General features: G+C 35.4%; 2 protein-coding genes across 6 annotated transcripts in view; one reads left to right on the forward strand and one right to left on the reverse strand.

The window, feature by feature from the left end:
• Nucleotides 1–118: 118 nt before the first annotated feature.
• Nucleotides 119–8,540, reverse strand: LOC127863017 (mitochondrial protein C2orf69 homolog). The gene is made up of 3 exons (XM_052402368.1): nucleotides 8,329–8,540; nucleotides 4,880–5,043; nucleotides 119–2,739 (listed from the first exon to the last, which is right to left on the reverse strand). The coding sequence occupies exons 1-3, from the start codon at nucleotides 8,447–8,449 to the stop codon at nucleotides 1,891–1,893; spliced, it is 1,134 nt and encodes a 377-aa protein (XP_052258328.1). The 5' UTR covers nucleotides 8,450–8,540; the 3' UTR covers nucleotides 119–1,890.
• A 1,104-nt stretch (nucleotides 8,541–9,644) lies between these two features.
• LOC127863024 (cobalamin trafficking protein CblD-like) overlaps nucleotides 9,645–18,765 on the forward strand; it is a 38,244-nt gene continuing 29,123 nt past the window's right edge. For all 5 annotated transcript variants that reach the window (XM_052402414.1, XM_052402425.1, XM_052402403.1 and 2 more), the window contains exon 1: nucleotides 9,645–9,758. In XM_052402414.1, the coding sequence (XP_052258374.1) occupies nucleotides 9,735–9,758 (24 nt within the window). In that variant the 5' untranslated portion in view covers nucleotides 9,645–9,734. The remainder of the gene's footprint in view (nucleotides 9,759–18,765) is intronic.

An 18,765-nucleotide genomic window follows, 5' to 3' on the forward strand; every position in this document is an offset into this window, starting at 1 on the left:
ACTATGGCATTTTCTTCAAATTTTATAGGAGGAGATCGGATATCCATTACTAAATCGTCTCAACGTTTATACAAGGGGATATCATATCAATTATTACGTTGCAAAAATAAGACAAGGATCAATCTGTGCAATATTTAATTGAGTTCAATGAAACTTTTAAAATCAACATGACCGTACATATAAATGTAGATATGATATAAATGTGAAACAAGAGATGTGTTTGTCAGAAACACAATACCCCCTATTGCACCGCTTTGAAATAAAATTTCAATATATCATTTGGCAGGTTTAGAAATTATCTCCCCTTTAAAGCTTATTACTTCCCTTGGATTGTTTTTTTTTACTTTTGACCTTGACCTTTCACCACTCAAAATGTGCAGCTTCATGAGATACACATGCATGCCAAATATCAAGTTGCTATCTTCAATATTCAAAAAGTTATTACAAAACTTTTAAAACTTAACAAAGGTTAAAGTTTTGGGAAAAACACAATGAACGGATGACAGGCCAAAAACAATATGCCTCCCGATCTTTTGATCCGGGGGCATAAAAAATGAAATAATCATATAATGTTTTTGACAACACAATTGAATCATTTCTATTAGATATACACTTGAAGATTTTACTGCATTTATTTTTTCAAATAATGAACATTTGAACATAATATTAAAACAGTACAAGTCAGGACTAGGCAAACATTTTGGTTGAACGATTCAGGTAACTTTGTTCTGTTTTGCCATTATAGATACATCACAAAAGCCTATTCTAGTTTGGCAAATACAAGTTTTATTGCATCCATTCTACTGCACATTCAACTCAAACCTTTATCACAGCTACTTAAACATGGAATAAATTAACCTGTATATTCATAGTTCAACAAGTATGAATTCAGAATTTCGCAACTGAGTAAATACAAAGACATACATGCCATAAATTGTCACACCAATAAAGAGCTTTTTATACAGATTTTGAAGACGTTATATTGGGCCATTTTTTGTGCACTATTTTATTCAACAAAGTAATAATTTTTCAAATGATATTATTTATAAAAACAGTAAGGTTCGCAAATTTAAAGCAGTGATGCTAAGTTCCCAATTTCAAATCAGTTCTCCAGCTAGGATTTGAAAAGGGCAGTGGGGCCTATTTTGTCAAAGGGGCACTTTCAAGCGCGCAGTATTTTGTAAAAAGGCACTTTCGAGCGCACGGTTGTATCTGGAATGCTCCCTGTTGCATTTAAATTTTTATATTATTAATAATTGTTAGAATATATTACCTCCCTTATTATTAAACCATGCAAATAAAATGTTTATAATCAGGAATTAATTAATGTGACTCTATGTATCTCAATGTAATATGAGATTTTTAAATTAAGACATGTCTAAACAGAATATTTATTTTTTTAAATAAATAAAAGGGCAGGGCTAGGCGTCGGGAGGGCAGGGCAGAGCTTCGGAAGGGCAGGGCTAGGCGTCGGGAAGGCAGGGCAGAGCTTCAGAAGGGCAGGGCAGAGCTTCAGAAGGGCAGGTTAGAGCTTCGGAAGGGCAGGGCAGAGCTTCGAAAGGGCAGGGCTGACGTCGGGAGGGCAGAGCTTCGGAAGGGCGGGGCGTCGGGAGGGCAGGGCAGAGCTTCGGAAGGGCGGGGCATCAGGAGGGCAGGGCAGAGCTTTGGAAGGGCAGGGCTGGGCGTCGGGAGGGCAGAGCTTCGGGAGGGCAGGGCTGGGCGTCGGGAGGGCAGAGCTTCGGGAGGGCAGGGCGGGGCGCCCTTCCATTCAGGCCTAGCTGGAGCATTGTAAAATATTTAGGTCAACTTCCAAAAATGATTTTTAATAAAACCCTCATAAGTTGGTATGAGGGCTTTATTAAAAATCAATATCTGTTACAATAATTACTATTATATCTGCGTCAAAACCTTGAAATGATATTTAATGGACGGCTTAAAGTTCATGAAATGTTTGTACTCCTGGACATCTGCTCCGAAGCGTTTCAAGCGCTGTACAAACTCCCGTTCCTCGATATCGATCCACGGTCGATTTGAATCCATGATCTGATAGGGTGTCACGTGGACCAATAGACGCACTCCAAGGTTAACAATATTCTGCAGCACATCATAGTCTGTGATATAAGCATCCTTCCGTCCTATGTGTCCGCCATCAATCCAATAGATAGCTTCCAGTCTAGACAGAAACTCTGCCACGTCTGTATTTTCCTTTAAGCCACCCAGTTCAAACATAAGCTGGTTTAACACCACACAACCTTTACTGAAACCTACAAGAGATATGGGCACTTTTTCAACTAAACTTGGCTCTGTTGACACTGACTGAGAACAATTGAGTCCTACGCAAGTTAAAGGAACATTGTCACCGTCATGTGCTACACATTGGTCTGTTGAATCAGACAGAGAGCTGGCTTTTTCTGACTTTTGAACAGTATCCACTTCGTTTTCAACACTCCTCACTTTGTTTTCAGCAGTCCTCACTTCGTTTTCAACAGTCCTCACTGCGTTCTCATAAAGCTGAGCAAGATGTATCAATGCACCAAAATTATTGCTGAATTCCGGTCGCCCATCTTCATCAAAGCTGAGAAAGTTGCGGAAGATGCTGAACGTGTTGAGCAGCATCTCCGAGGGTCTCACCACAAACACGGTGGAGCCAGGGAGGCGTGTGTGTAGAATCCTGGCCACTGTCTCTAGATCCCAGGACGCGTACTCTGGGTTGTAAATGGACATGTTCTCCTTAAAGTCCTGAAAAATAAAATAGCCAAATCTTGCGTACTCTGGTTTGTAGATGGACATATGGACATGTTCTCCTTAAATTCCTGAAAAATAAAATAGCCAAATCTTGCATACTCTGGTTTGTAGATGGACATATGGACATGTTCTCCTTAAATTCCTGAAAAATAAAATAGCCAAATCTGGCATACTCTGGTTTGTAGATGGACATGTTCTCCTTAAAGTCCTGAAAATTGAAATAGCCAAAACGCCCAATTGGTGCAAAAAGGTTCCATGTGCCTTCTAATTTCACTGCCACATGGTACCTTTTTGCACCAATGGAACAAAATAGGCGTGTATTCATGTATTATCTCTTTTATATATGAACTTGATAAGTCCTTAAAAGTGTACAATGATGAACTGATTTTTTGTAAATAATTTTTTGAATCACTTACAATGAGCCATTATTTTAACTTTAGGAAATTAATGTTAATACATTTCAATTTGATACTGAAAGATGATAATTATGCATGGGACATCAAATTTAGTTCATTTTGTGGCTTGACTTATCCACATATTTAATACAAACACAAAATGACCAACATAAATTCTTCAATTTTTCACCAAGATATTAAATCCATGAATTTACATGTCCACAAAAAAGTTACATAAAAAAACATGAAATTTTATGCCGACAAATTTTAATGATTTATAGGTTATGTTGTCCGGATATAAAAATACTGAACAATTGTTTTTTTTCGTTCTAATTTGGGTGGATCCGGTAGGGGGACCCATTCCCAATAGAATCAAGAGCTGTCAGAGGACAGCGCGCTCGACTATTCTAGTGCTTGACAGTATAATGTAAGCCATCATGGGGAAATTGTTCATATTCAATAATTTATTGGAGGATCTTTCAAAAATAAAAAAAAGGAATTTTTTTAATATTTTTTTTTTGGGGGGGGGGGGGGGGTTGGGGGGTATAATGTGGGGTGTGGTAATTTATTAGATGATGTTTAAAAAAAAATTGGGGGGGTGGGAGGTGAGAGGGGGGTATAATGTGGGGTGGGGTAATTTATTAGATGATGTTTAAAAAAAAAATGGGGGGGGGGGGTGAGGTTGGGGGGGGATTCTGGTAGGGGCGTGGGGTTTTGTTTGGGTGGAATCTATTGTGGTATTCAGGTAAGTGTTGTTTTGTAAAAGTAATAATAAAATGTGATCATAAATAAAGAAGTTATGGCAATTTAAGCAAAATGTTCAATTATCTAAGTGTAAAAGGGGCCATAATTATGTCAAAATGCTTGATACAGTGGTCTGCTCTTGTTTACAGGTTGGGTTCATGTTGCTAGACAAGTATGCAACATATAAAAGCAATATCTCAAAGGATATAGGAAATATTTGGGGTAGTATGCAAACTTAAACATAGATTTATCAATAATATGCATATTCTAATTATAAAAGGGGCAATAATTATGACAAAATGCTTAATAGAGTTGTCCGCTCTTATTTATAGGTTGGGGTGATGTTGGTAAACAAGTATGCAAAATATAAAAGCAATATGTCAAGGGACAATGAAAATAAATGGGGTAGTACGAAAACTTTAACATTTGCTGCATATTCTAAGTGGAAAAGAGGCCATAATTATGACAAAATGCTTGATAGAGTTGTCTGCTCTTGTTTATAGGTTGGGGTCATGTTGGTAAACAAGTATGCAAAATATGAAAGCAATACCGGTATGTCAAGGGAGAAAGAAAATATTTGGGGAAGTACGAAAACTTTAACATTTGCACGCAGACACTATCGCAGACGCTATCGCAGACGCTAACGCCGATGCCGGGGTGAGTAGGATAGCTCCACTATATATATTTCATATATAATAGTCGAGCTAAAAAGTATACATTTTTCCCAAATAGGACCTACAAATTCCTAATTAAAGGTTTTCAAAAAAGATTTTTTTTAATAAGTCTAAACATGTCAATTATCTCCAAATCCAGCTCTATAAGTTGAACCATAGAAAATATAATATTGAAATTACTTTTGCTGTCAATTTTAAAGTATTTGTAAGCATAAATCAACAACATCAATTTACTAATTGTAGACAAAAGAACGCGATATTTCTCAATCCAGAAGGACCCAGCCCCATTCCCAAAATGGTGAAAAAAACACTTGCACGTACTTGGACATCACCGCCAAAGTAGATGACGTGTCTTTTCTCTTGACTCGTATCAAGGCTCCTACACACCACTATATCATTAGCCTTGGACATGTGGCCTTGGACACAACACAAACGACTGATCTTGAAACCTGTCCTATCTTTTGATGCATCCATAGTAACAGGCACTGAAAGAAACAAATTAGTATAGTAATTATCCCCACGCTTTTTGAAAAAAAGGTGGGGATATTGTGGTGATCTCCGCCGTCCGTCCGTCCGTCCGTCTGTCCGTGTCCGTCCTGGCCACTATCTCCTCCTACACTAAAAGCACTAGAACCTTGAAATTTACACACATGGTAGCTATGAGCATATGTGCGACCCTGCACTATTTGGAATTTTGATCTGACCCCTGGGTCAAAAGTTATAGGGGTTGGGGTGGGGCCGCGTCAGAAATTATCACTCATTTTTTTAGGTTATTTTACATTTACTTCTTTATTTCTACACCGATTCACTTCAAATTGATACTGGACCTCACCTATGACAATACGGTCAATCTCAACCATGCATGGCCCCATTCCCAACCCTGGGGCGCCCCGCCCACATAGGCCACACCCACCAAAAATTTCCATTTACTATAATTTTTTCATTTCTACACGGATTCACTTCAAATTGATACTGAACTTTTGTTATGACATTAGGGTCAATCTCAACTATGCATGGCCCCAATCCCAACCCTGGGGCGCCCGCCCACATAGGCCACACCCACCAAAAAATTCTATTTACTATAATTTTTTCATTTCTACACGGATTTACTTCAAATTGATACTGAACTTCTCTTATGACATTAGGGTCAATCTCAACTATGCATGGCCCCATAACCAACCCTGGGGCCCCGCCCACATAGACCACACCCACCCAAAATTGCCTTTACTATAATTTCTTCATTTCTACACCGATTCACTTCAAATTGATATTGAACTTCTCTTATGACAATACAGTCAATCTCAACTATGCATGGCCCCATTACCAACCCTGGGGCGCCCCGCCCACATAGACCACACCCACCCAAAATTGCCTTTTACTATAATTTCTTCATTTCTACACCGATTCACTTCAAATTGATACTGAACCTCTCTTATGACAATACGGTCAATCTCAACTATGCATGGCCCCATTACCAACCCTGGGGCGCCCTGCCCACATATGTCACACCCACCCAAAATTGCCTTTTACTATAACTTCTTCATTTCTACACCAATTCACTTCTAATTGATGATGAATTTCTCTTATGACAATACGGTCAATCTCAGCTATGCATGGCCCCATTACCAACCCTGGGGCACACCTAGGTCAAACATTCGGCGTGGGGATACGCGTCGGCCTCTGCCGCGCCATTTCTAGTCCTATGTTGTAAATAGCCCTACAAAATACGAAATAAAATTCTCTTTGAACACAACCTGCCTCTACAAGCTTTTTTGAGTAAGAGTTTTGATAATGTAGAGGCCTTTTACAAAATATTGACATAAATGTGAACATAATTAATTTGAAAAAAAAAGAGCCAACAACAACCAATTTAGCGTTATATTTCAAAGGTACGTTTTAGTATATTTTCTGTAAACGGGGTACTATTAGTTACACCGTTAGTAACTGACGGTGTATGGGATAAACACCCTCACTAATTTTATATGAAATTACTGAGGGTGTATATACCATACACTGTCAGTTACTAACAATGTAATGATTATATCTCAACCGACTACTCGATTACTCGGGTAGTATGAAAATTACTCGGGGTGTATGGAAAATACTCCATGGGTATGTGACTGCTCTAAGCCAATCGGATTAGGTCATTCTGTAGGAGATGAGATATATTTAAGTAACCTTAAAAGTACCTGGGGTACATTTAAATATTACCCAAGCCGACAATAATCAATCGAGCTGAACTTGCGTCACCTGTTGCCATGTTGACAAAAGATCTCAGGTAATTTCAATGACAAGACATAAACCTAACAGAGAGAGGTCATTTGTGTTTGTACCTGATGTAAAATTTAAACTAACAACTATATCAGAAGAATTAATATAATGTGAATGAGTGTACAACAGACTAATTATAAATATGAAATCACAGTACATATATTCAGCGTAGTAAAATACCATTGAAGTAATGAAACATATGCAAAAAGTTTCACACGAGGAACTCGTGTAAATGTACATGTACTTCAACACATTTGCACTTAAAGGGAGTATGTTATTATTTTTTCAAAACTGATAAAGCGTTGATGAACCAAAAACTAGAATAACAATTCAGAAAAAGTAGTACCAAAAAAGAATTAAAACAAAAGTTTTCTTCAAATGCATTTTTTCTGCTCTTAATGTTCACAATACTCTGTACTCTGTGGTTAAAACCCCATGAGTCTGAACACTTTGACATTCGTTTTAAAACAAATTCGAATAAAGGTGTCAGTACCTGCTTTCCCTTGCTGATTATGAATTTCACTCAAGTGAACAATATTTTGTTCATGGTATCATATAAAGATTTTAAATTAATTTAAGTTGATTATTTAAATTGTATTCCTCAGTTGTATTCATAATGTGAAAATACTGAGCTCAGGCCGGGAATTGAACCCACGACCTCCAGAGTGGTAGTCCGACACTTTAACCACGTCGCTAAAGAGCTAGCCCAACAGCAAGGCTGTTGGAAGTGACCTTATTTCACTACACTCCTCCCCCTTTTAATGTTTCACTACATTCATATGCTGATTGTTAGAATAAAATGCTGACATTGAAATATACTCAGTGACTCACTTTAATTTCATAAAATATAATACAATAAATTCTTAGCACATTTGAAAATACAAACAAGAGCACAGGCAGAAAAAACAAATAGGCGGGTATCTAAACCAAAACTTTTTTACCTTTAATACAAATTATGAAACAAATGACAAGACCTTGATTTAACCAACTGTGCTGACATGCTTATACTTCGAAAATAACCCTGTTAAGCCTATATAAAATACTCACAATTATGTGGTCAAGATGTATACATGCACAGAGCCAAACATATTTGATTTAAATGCAGACAAGTAGAATTAGGAATATACCGAATTGATGGACAGGTTCTCTCTCGACGCAGACAGACAGTTAAACCGACGACAGAGAGGGATTTCAATATATTCTTAGAACATCTATGTTTTATCTTGATTCCTTATAAATTATCACCTTTAACTTGGAATATATATGAATCAATCTAAAAATTGCAATGTTACGAAGCTTTGAACTAGTTGGAATAATAAGAATCCGAAAAAGTATTTCTATCCGAAATGCTAACACTTCAAACAAAACTAAAATTAACAACTAAATGACGAGTGTCAAGCGGTAAAATTATAAATGCCACGAATAATAATTGTTTCTACACAAAATAAAATTCTTCTTTATGTGAATTGTTGTACCAAAATACTTAAAAACAAACTTACAACGCCCTCGAATTGTTGTTGTTGTTGTAATTTGTATGTTGTTTGCTGGATCATATCCGAGATGTTCCGATTGTCGTAGATAGAGGTGAAGGACCTTCAAGTTTAGCCAAGGTAAAGTCATGTTTGATACATTAATACGTTAAATACCCTTGGTTCCTCAAGTTGTGTTTACTTCATTTTCTTTGTTATATCTTCACCCAGTGTTATATATCTGTAAACAGTAACAATTAGTTTATTTATTATCTCACAACTGCTGTTTACAAATGTGTGATTGTTGTCATAAAAATCATACAAACAGTCACAGTCATGCACATGTTTATTATTTTAGAAGTGACAATGGAAAACAAATAGTGATCTGTAACATGTTTTCTACTTTGAAGTCCCTAAAACAGTTGTTCTGACAAAGAAGGTCAACACAATGTGTTACACATTTTGTGTGGATTTTAGATTTATGAACAAAGAATTTCATCAGTGATTTTTTTTCCTTCTTTATAAAGTACCCGTAAAAGGGTTCCAAATTAGGGAAAAACTACCAAATTCCTTATTACCGTCTGAAAAATTCTCAAATGGAAGAAAGATTTTATCAATTTTGTTCCAAAATTGCATTATCTGCAAGTGAACAAATAACATGTAAACGAATAATTCCCAATCAGAAGATTTCACAACACAAAGTTTGTTAGGGTTTTTAGTTTTTCCTGATTGTACCAGTAACGGTTCTTTTTCAAATTCAATGGCAAAAAAAAATGCTGTTCATGAAGTAACTGAAATCTGAATACAACAAAATTATTTTGAAACAATTAGAAATGGAATGTAACAATGCTAGATTTAGTTTGTTTCTTCTAAAACATCTTTATATTCATTTTCTAATATGTTTTTTCAAATGTATAGACCATACACTACATCCATATTCTAATGTGGGTCGAACAAGCGATTTGTATAAATGATTAAACATGTCCTTGTCAAGATATTCAAATGTTCGGTGTATCAATCCTAGAATTCTTTGTGCTTTACATGTGATATTAAAAATATGTTGATCAAAATTGAGCTAATTATCAAAAGTTATTCCCAAATCTTTCTCATTTGTCACAGATTCAACATAAACAAAATTTCCATCCTTCTCTCTCATTGAGTATCTGAACACTTCTTCATTATTTCCTATGTGCATGACCTTACATTTATCGGCATTAAAGGACAATTTCCACTTTCACTCCAGTCACAAAGTTTGTCAAGATCAGCCTGAAGCTTTTCACACTCTTCAATATTGGGAACTTGTGAATATAATTTAGTATCATCAGCAAAGATTTTCACTATTCCAGAGACAACATCAGGCAAGTCATTGATAAAGCAGAGAAATAGAATTGGACCTAGTACACTTCCTTGGGGTACTCCACTTACTACATTAGCCCATGAAGAAACAGATGAACCAACCCGTACGCACTGTGTCCTGTTATGTAAAAAGTCTTTCACCCAGTTGAAAAGTTGACCTACAATTCCCAATTTTTTCAGCTTAAATAGCAGCAAATCATGAGATACACGATCAAACGCTTTAGCAAAGTCAAGATAAATAATATCTATTGGTACTCCAGAGTCTTGCATATTTGCCCATTCATCAAAAATTATAGAAGCTGAATAACACAAGAACGTCCTGATATGAAACCATATTGAGCATCTGCAAAAAGTCTGTTGGAAACCATATGAACTGTTAATCTTTCTCTAATCAATTTTTCACAAAGTTTGCATACAACTGTTGTTAAACTAACAGGTCTATAGTTTGATTGGTCCTTTTTGTTTCCTTTTTTAAAAATAGGCGACACAATGACCTTTCTCCAATCATCTGGAATATAGAGAATACTAGGTCGGTGCCGAATAAAGCAAAGTTTATTTTGCGAGGCTTAGAAAATCTGAACCACGAGCCTTAGCGAGTGGTTCAGATTTTCGTGCCGAACAAAATAAAATTTGCTTTATTCGGCACCGACCTAGTATTCAATTTATCCCATCAATTTTCTTAGACGTAAATTATTTCGTTAAAAATAGAAAAGGAAAATCGAACTACACGGAAAATCCCAAAGTTATTTTAAGCAAACATGGTTTCCTTATTTTAATCGTGCCGAGCCTAATACATTACAAAAAGATCAGTAACTAACCTGTTTTTCTGTTTATCATACCTCTACGTCCCCGATTTTTAAGAAATGATGAAAAAAAACACTAAACAACTGAGCTTTAGCGTGAAAGAACATGCATTGTGTCGTATGACGTGTTAATAATGACGTCACGAGTACGCGCGCTAAATATTTGTGAATAATGTTTTTTTTGCTTTTTGAGTTGCATTATGTGTTAAAAATATATTACATCGTGGTATCAAATTATTAGTTTTGTTGAATCTGATTCGATTTTACTAAAAATGATTACTTTATAGTTGATTCCGAGTAATATGACCATTCTTCGCCGCGCGTGACAGCTATATTTCAGCACTGCTGAAATAGAGGAAAGTTTATTCCACAGTGGTTTATTTCGACAATGCACGTCTGATGATGGGATAAAACTCCTTCATTCAATGATTTGTTGAAAAGCAATGTTAATGGTTTAACCAACTCATTTGTAGCTTCACTAAGCACTTTAGGATAAATACAGTCTGGTCCTGGTGACTTTTCTGGGTTTATTAACTTTAACGCTTTTAAAACCTCAATTTCACTAAAACTTTTGTGATTTAAAATTTCAATGTCATCCATGACTTCTATGTGTTCTTCTGTTTCAATCTCTGCTTTCACAAATACACTGCTGAAAAAAGTGTTGAGTAAATTGGCCTTTTCTTCATTAGTTTCTGCCTCCGAATCATCAAGCTTGATCAATGCACCGATAGTGTCTTTAGTTTTCCTTTTGGAGTTCACATTCCTCCAAAAGGACTTATTATTGTTTTTAACTTCTGAAGCTACTTTTCGTAAGATTTTTTACTATTTTTTATTGTCTTTGCACAATCTTGTCTGCTGCTTGCATATTTCTGATAAGCTATAGGTGATCTTGAGTATTTGTACTTTTTCCAATACTTGTTTTTCTCATACATGCCAGAAATGTTCGGGTCCAAATCGGGACAGTCCATTAAAAATGTTGGGACATTTTACCAAAAAGCAGGACACCTAAAACGATCAATCATGCCACCTTTACTGAAGTCAGTAATCAGCTAATTACTTACAAAACCTCATAATTTCTGGCAAATATTGATGATAAATGTGTTTAGAATTGCATGAACACAGACGTTCTCCATTTTCCGGAAGTAAACAAACATGTGCAGTATGCAGATGAACCCATTTGTGACTAAGGCAACGTTCAACGGGATGTGCGCACATCGAGCACTGTTTTTATTCAACCAATCATCCATTAACTCTAAATTTAGATTGATGCAATATGTACAAATTATTTTCTGAAAATCAGCCAAAAACATAAGTAAATTTATGTCTCTGGTATCGGTCAGCGCTCGATTTGTTTGACATATAATACACTGAATACCGCGTAATAATAGTATCTTTGGACTTGATTTGGGCCATGAAATACAAAAGCAATCTGCTTAATGCACTACGATGCATCTATCCCAAGCAATTAACGACCCTTATCATAAAAATTCCCTGGTGTGAATGCCCGATAAAGTCAATAATTTGCCGATATATCGCTGATAATGTGTCAAAAACAACACTGGATCACTCGACTAGTAGATATGGTTTGTTAATAGGGGGCAATAAAGGGATTAGCGATGGTAATTAAAGCCAGGCAGAGCTTGAATAGGGATTTTTATTGTGAACTTAAAGAGCGTATATCGTTTTGTTCGAATGTCGGGACAGATAGTGTTACATCGGGACACCGGGACAAACAGCCCAAAAGCAGGACTGTCCCGCCAAGATCGGGACGTCTGGCATGTATGGTTTTTCTTCTGTATTGCTAGTCTAGCTTTTTTATTCAACCACAATGATGACTGTGCACAGCGAATATTTTCAATGCTACGATTTGACTTAAGTGGAATATGTTTGGATGTTACCTCTTCAATAGTAGTTTTAAATAATGTCCATGCACTGTTTGTATCGCTGTTAGTAAATAATAAGTCCCAGTCCACAGAAGACAGATCAGCCCTTATACTGTCATAGTCGCCCTTGAAATATTGACGCCTTTCTTGGTGTTCTGATAGATCATCCGTAAATAAACACAATTTGCAGCACACAACAGAATGATCACTTTTACCAATGGGCGCTGTAACAACAACTGAGTAATCCAGACAGCTGGGATTATGACCCTCTCTAAAACGCGTACATACCTTGATGCAGAAAACAATCCAATACTGTATAAAAAAATTGATGACCATCCGAGTTAATGGCATAGTTACACTGTAGAGATGTCCAATTAATGTCTTTGAAATTAAAATCTCCCATAATCACATGATGTGAATATTTTAATTTACAGACTTTGTTGATTAATTCAAACGGTCTTAAATTGTTGGCACAATTAGAGTTGGGACTCCTGTAAATCATTCCAATTAAAATATTGTCTTTCCCTTTTAGTTTCAAATCACACCGGACATGTTCAGCAAATTTATTTAAATCCAATGCAACAACACTTGAAGCTTTCAGTATTTGTTTTTACTAATAACACCCCTGCTTCAATCTGTAATTGGACAAAACACATCATAGCCGGAAAATTTAATGTCATTTACACTCAGCTTCTCATGTGCAAATTTGGGAAAAACTTCACATATACCAAAAATATCTGGATTTTCATTCGCTAGGAATGCTTCCAACTCTGCAACCTTATTTGACAAACTGTCAATGTTTGTAAAGCCAATTATAAATGAATCCAAAAATGAACTTTTGGTACTTACATTTACATTCGTTTTGTCTGTAGTAATGCTCGAATCAGATGTCTCAGTTACAAATGACACAATACTATCTGTACTTTCAGTTAAAAATGATAAATCAGAAGGTAATGAAGAACAATTAACTTTAGAACTATTAAACTGTTTAACATTAACTGTGTTGAACAATAAATCCTCTAGTTGGCATTCCCGTCCCCCGCTGCGGGTAACTTTTGGTAGCTCAACTATTTTATCTCTTCTTATTCCCCAATTCCTATTAGGGTCATCTTTCCTCTTTATTGTCAACTCCTTCCTTAATTCATGATTAATTTCTCTTTGTCTAATGGTAAGGTCCCTTCCAATCCCTACTTTGCTGAATCCTTCATTGTTTTTCATACGAAATGCATTATTGAGGATCATACCTCTAATGTCCCTACTTTCGATTGTAACTCTTAACAGTCTGACCTTAACTGATTTGTTGTCAAATTTTCCAAGTCTTGTAATAGATGATGCTTCAACATGCCCAATTTATAATAATGCACCTGGTACCCCTAATACTTCTTCAAGAATTGATTTTAGCATATCCTTATCAGCGCTGAGGTTCCCATTATCTTTTACATTAAAAAAGATCAAATTGTTTACCGTTGCACTTTCCTCGTGTCGCTCATCCAAAATATCCTTAACTGTGCCTGATATGACACTATGTAGGATTGCTTTCAAATCCGTTATGTTGCCATTACATTCCTGAACATTTTTCGAAAGATTTTTCATCTCGCTTTCCAGCTGGTCTTGCCTTTTGTGTACCAATGTTAGCATTTTGAAAACTTTTTGGGATGCCCTTTTACAACTTATGCAAAACCATTGAATACTGTCATCAGACTTGATAAGGAAAATTGTAATCACTTACGCTCACTCGCTGACATTTTATGTGATTTTATGTGTGCAGTGTTTCACAAATTCACACACTAAAAAACCACTTTACATCACTAATCACACCACTGAATCCTAAAAAAACACTTCCTAACACAAATAATATTAATAAAACCACTTTAGTATCCATATTTTTACTAAAAACACTTAAAACACTTAAAAAAATATCCACTGATTTTTTTCCCGACTGAACGCTCGCGCATGCGCAAGCAGAACTTAAATCGTGTATTTCATAGTATAAATAATTATTCAGTAACAAAACCGGTAGTCTTATTTTATTATGACTATTGTTATATTTTTATGCCCCCGGTAGGGTGGCATATAGCAGTTGAACTGTCCGTCAGTCAGTATGTCAGCCAGTCTGTCCGTCCGTCTGAAAAAAACTTTAACATTGGCCATAACTTTTTAAATATTGAACAAACCAACTTGATATTTGGCATGCATGTGTATCTCATGGAGCTGCACATTGTAAGTGCTAAAATTACAAGGTGAACATCATCCTTCAAGGTCTAGGGTCGAAAAAACAAATCCAAGGGAAGTAATAAGCTTTAAATGGACATAATTATCTTCCCTGCCAACGTATATATTCTTGTTAAATCAATCAAAGTGGCGCAGTAGGCGGCATTGTGTTTTTGACAAACAAATCATGGTAAAAGGTTATGGTCATCCTTCAAGGTCTAAGGTCAAAAATACAAATCAAAGGGAAGTAATAAGCTTTAAAGGGAGATAATTATTCAATATTGAACATAGCAACTTGATATTTGGCATGCATGTGTATCTCATGGAGCTGCACATTGAGTAGTGAATCTACAGTCACGGTAGTGACTTTTAATTATTTGCTGCTAAAATAGATAGTGGCTTTTAATTACAGTGAAAACTCTCTTTACGACCATCTCGGTATTCCGACCAACTCGCTAAGTCGACCGCCATTTTTCAGTCCCGATTTTTTCCTTCTATATTTCAATGGTCGTTACACTCACTAATCCGACCAACCCGCTAATCCGCTATTACGACCACTTTAATCAGTACATATCATCGATATTGTTCTTAATTGACACCCGCCAAACGACCAGTAATTTTCACACCTTACTTGATCTGGTGTTGTGGAACTATCGGGATTGTGTACGAAGCCATTCTGACCCAATAAACCACAAATAACGACAACGGTTTTTGGATCGATTTGCGACACAGGTGCTAATTTTTCGGCACTTGTTATAATTTTTAACCCTTGTCCTTGATTGACGATTAGCTATTATTATTATTGAGTCTTTGATGGGTAAATTGGTAGTTGTTTGGTACACACTTTAAAGATTAAATACGGCGAATAATTTAACAGTGAGGATATTTGAGTAACATGGTTTTGTTCGTGATGGATATAAAAACCGACCTTTATACCATATCGTTATTCAAAATGGAGAGACGAAAACGGAAAGAGTTGTGTTTAAAAGAAAATATTGATTTGATCGACGCGAGTGATGGAAAATCTCAACGACAGTTGGCCGATTTATTCGGCATTGGAAAGACTCGGGTTCAAGCTATTCTAAAAAGAACAGCTCAATTTTATTCGACGAAATGTTAAGCAGGCGACAATTTACTCATTCGTTAAGTAAACATCAAGGATCTTGATGAAAAGTACATGTACATGTATTTACACTTCTTTAACGAACAACTTGGAATACTTTCTTTGTACAATGTACAAATGTATAAATACAATGTATAAACGGATGACTGTTATATAGTATGCAAACAGATTAAAGTTCAGTGAATATTTACGTTGTTGTAATTATATGTCCATCAAATTCATGAAAACTCAGTATTAAGACCACCTCGCTATTAAGACCACTTTTGAAAAGTCCCACAAGTGGTCTTAATAGCGAGTTTTCACTGTATTTGCTACTAAAAATAGAGATTTGTTAGAGACAATTATATTCAAGGGAAGTAATTTATATAATTATAAATCTCATATAATATATTATATATTTCCTTTCCAAGAATTTAACTTCTTTTCACAGTTACTGTACAGATCTATTATTTGGATTATTTATAACTCAAATGAATGATTTGTCAAAGTTTTTTTTTAATGATATAATTATCATTTCTTTACTGTACTTATTTGTGAATGGTAGGGTTGATTACATGTACATACCTCTGGACTTATGTCTATAAGTACATGATGAGCTCTGGCTATGATCTCTTTGATAAACCACAGACCTTGGTTGTCAGTGATGTCTGACTTTGTCATTTTGACTGTCTACAGACCCCCCACCCCCACCCTGGTTGGATTGGACAAAATCCAAGGGAAGTAATATAAATAAGCTTTAAAGGAAGATGACTTCTATACCTGCCAAATGATAAATAGAAATTTTATTTCAAAGCGGCGCAGTAGGGGGCATTGTGTTTCTGACGATCACATCTCTTGTTTCATTACTACATACCATGCATTATGACTTTTAACCGTACAATATACATAATTCTGTGCAAGCAAGTTTTTTTCAAACATAGCATCTGTAATAATAGTAAAATTTAATTAATTGAGTAACTGACACATACAAATTAGTATATGCATGATAGGTAAACTTGGTATTATATAATTTTAGGAATTAATGTAGGATAACAATAAAAGCAGGTTAAGAAGTGTTATGAGACTTCATTTGTGTACCACTTAAGTCAATGAAAATATTGGAAATATCCAGAGAATGTGAAAAGAAAAATCACATTTTAGAACCAGGCTGTGCACACGTACCACTATGCAATATGGTAAAGAACTTGATAATATGACCAACAATTTTCTGTTTATTATTTGAACAACTTAACACTGAAATTCCTATTGAGTATAATTGACCTGGTGATGCATTTGATTTAGTATTTAAAGCCTACAGCAATACAAAACACAGGTAATGAAAAACAAAAATAAACATTTCCTTTGTTAATTTTGTTTTGATATTTATCAAAAATTCTGGGAACCCATTTTATGAACATAAGGATTCAAAAGTAACTTGTTGAAAAAAGTTGTTTCAGATTCGAAAATTTTCGTATTAGTTATGATATTTGTGAGGAAACAGTATTACTGAACATTTACCATGGTCTAATATAGCCAATATATGCATCTTTTGACGATTTAAAAACCTAAAAATTATAAAGCCTTGCAACACGAAACTATTGAATAATTTGGAGAGTTCTGTTGTTGTCGTAAAATTTTGTGAAACTACGAAGATTACCTATATAATGCATCAAATACATTAACTAAGTATGCTTGGCAGAATAGCCGAGCGGGCTATTGCGTTTTTACTCCAGGACTCCGGGGGTCACTGGTTCGAGTCCAGATGCGGCTACTTTTTTTCCTATTTTAAATTTTATTCTTGATTTTTTACTGGAGCTTTTAAGATCCAGTGTTTACATTTATCAATATAAAGCATTAAATGACTTATTTCAAAACAGCCCCTTTAACTGAATATAGGAATGTTTCAATACTAAAGCAGATGTAATTTTCTTTGGTCTGAGTCCGTGTTCTTCGCCAAGGCTTGCGAAGTTTGTTGTCACCACTTCTAAATCTAGTAGACCTGAATTCAGTTACATCATTTTAGTGCTAGGATGGTCAAGGTACGTCTCAGGCAATCAAGGAATCAAATGTTGGTGTTAAATCACCCATTTATTTCATCACTGTTGTAATTCCACAATATTGTGCAAGCAAAATAAGTTGTAAATGTTGGTTCGTTGTTCTAGTAATTGAGTTTCACTGGCATCATTTATTTTCCTTTGCAGGGTCTAACTTTCTGTTTAAGAGCAAGAGACACACACCCTTTGGCTCCTTTAAATTAAGGTGTTTTGAAAATATAAATAAATTTAATACATTAGTGTGACAATATAACGATATTATAACATGACCTACGCTCCAGGAGTGAAATAACGTAATGCTCAATTTTGTTTATTACACGGTTGTTATTACACGAGTTATATAACTGTGAAATGACGTCATTTTTTTTACGAAATGATGTCATTATTCCGGCGAATTTCTTGAGTTAAACTCTTTTACAATGTGAATAAATGGTGAAAAGAGCATAAAATAGAAAGAAAATTTGTTGGTCATGTTATAAATAGAATCTTAAGATTCGTGGTCATTTTGTATTGAATTTATTAAACTTGTCATCTAAATAAAGATAAAAACTCGGGAAGCCTCGTTTTATCTGTATATAAATTCAATACAAATTGACCACTCATGCAAGATCCTATATTTAATTAAATCAAAATCACTGCTCTTGAAACAAAAATATAGTTATGCTAATTGAACTGTAAAGATTGTATTCACAGGTTTGTTTGTCAATTTTATCTTTCTGTCCTTTAAGTACTCAAGTACTCTATCCTTCTATAAGTAAAACAACTTCTACTGTTACCCACTATATCACATGAAATATTTGCTGCTTATTAACCCTTTGCATGCTGGGAAATTTGTCGTCTGCTAAAATGTCGTCTGCTGAATTTCTAAAATTAGCATTTTCTTCGATTTTTTTCAAAGAATACTATCAGAATAGCAAACAGTTTGGATCCAGATGAGACGCCACGTTCTGTGGTGTCTCATCTGGATTCAAACTGTTTGCAAAGGCCTTCAAAATTCGGTTCCCGCACTGAAAGGTTTAAAATAGTAGACCTTAGATAGTTGGCAAAGAAAAATGTGG

The sequence above is a fragment of the Dreissena polymorpha genome, chromosome 1 (assembly GCF_020536995.1).
Source record: "Dreissena polymorpha isolate Duluth1 chromosome 1, UMN_Dpol_1.0, whole genome shotgun sequence".
NCBI classification, from domain to species: domain Eukaryota; kingdom Metazoa; phylum Mollusca; class Bivalvia; order Myida; family Dreissenidae; genus Dreissena; species Dreissena polymorpha.

Coding starts and splice junctions, on each gene's coding strand:
- LOC127863017 (XM_052402368.1), bottom strand. CDS start 8,449: ATGACTTTACCTTGGCTAAACTTGAAGGTCCTTCACCTCTATCTACGA. Junction 5,044..8,328: donor AACAACAATTCGAGGGCGTT/GTAAGTTTGTTT, acceptor TGTTTCTTTCAG/TGCCTGTTACTATGGATGCA. Junction 2,740..4,879: donor ACTTTGGCGGTGATGTCCAA/GTACGTGCAAGT, acceptor TTTATTTTTCAG/GACTTTAAGGAGAACATGTC.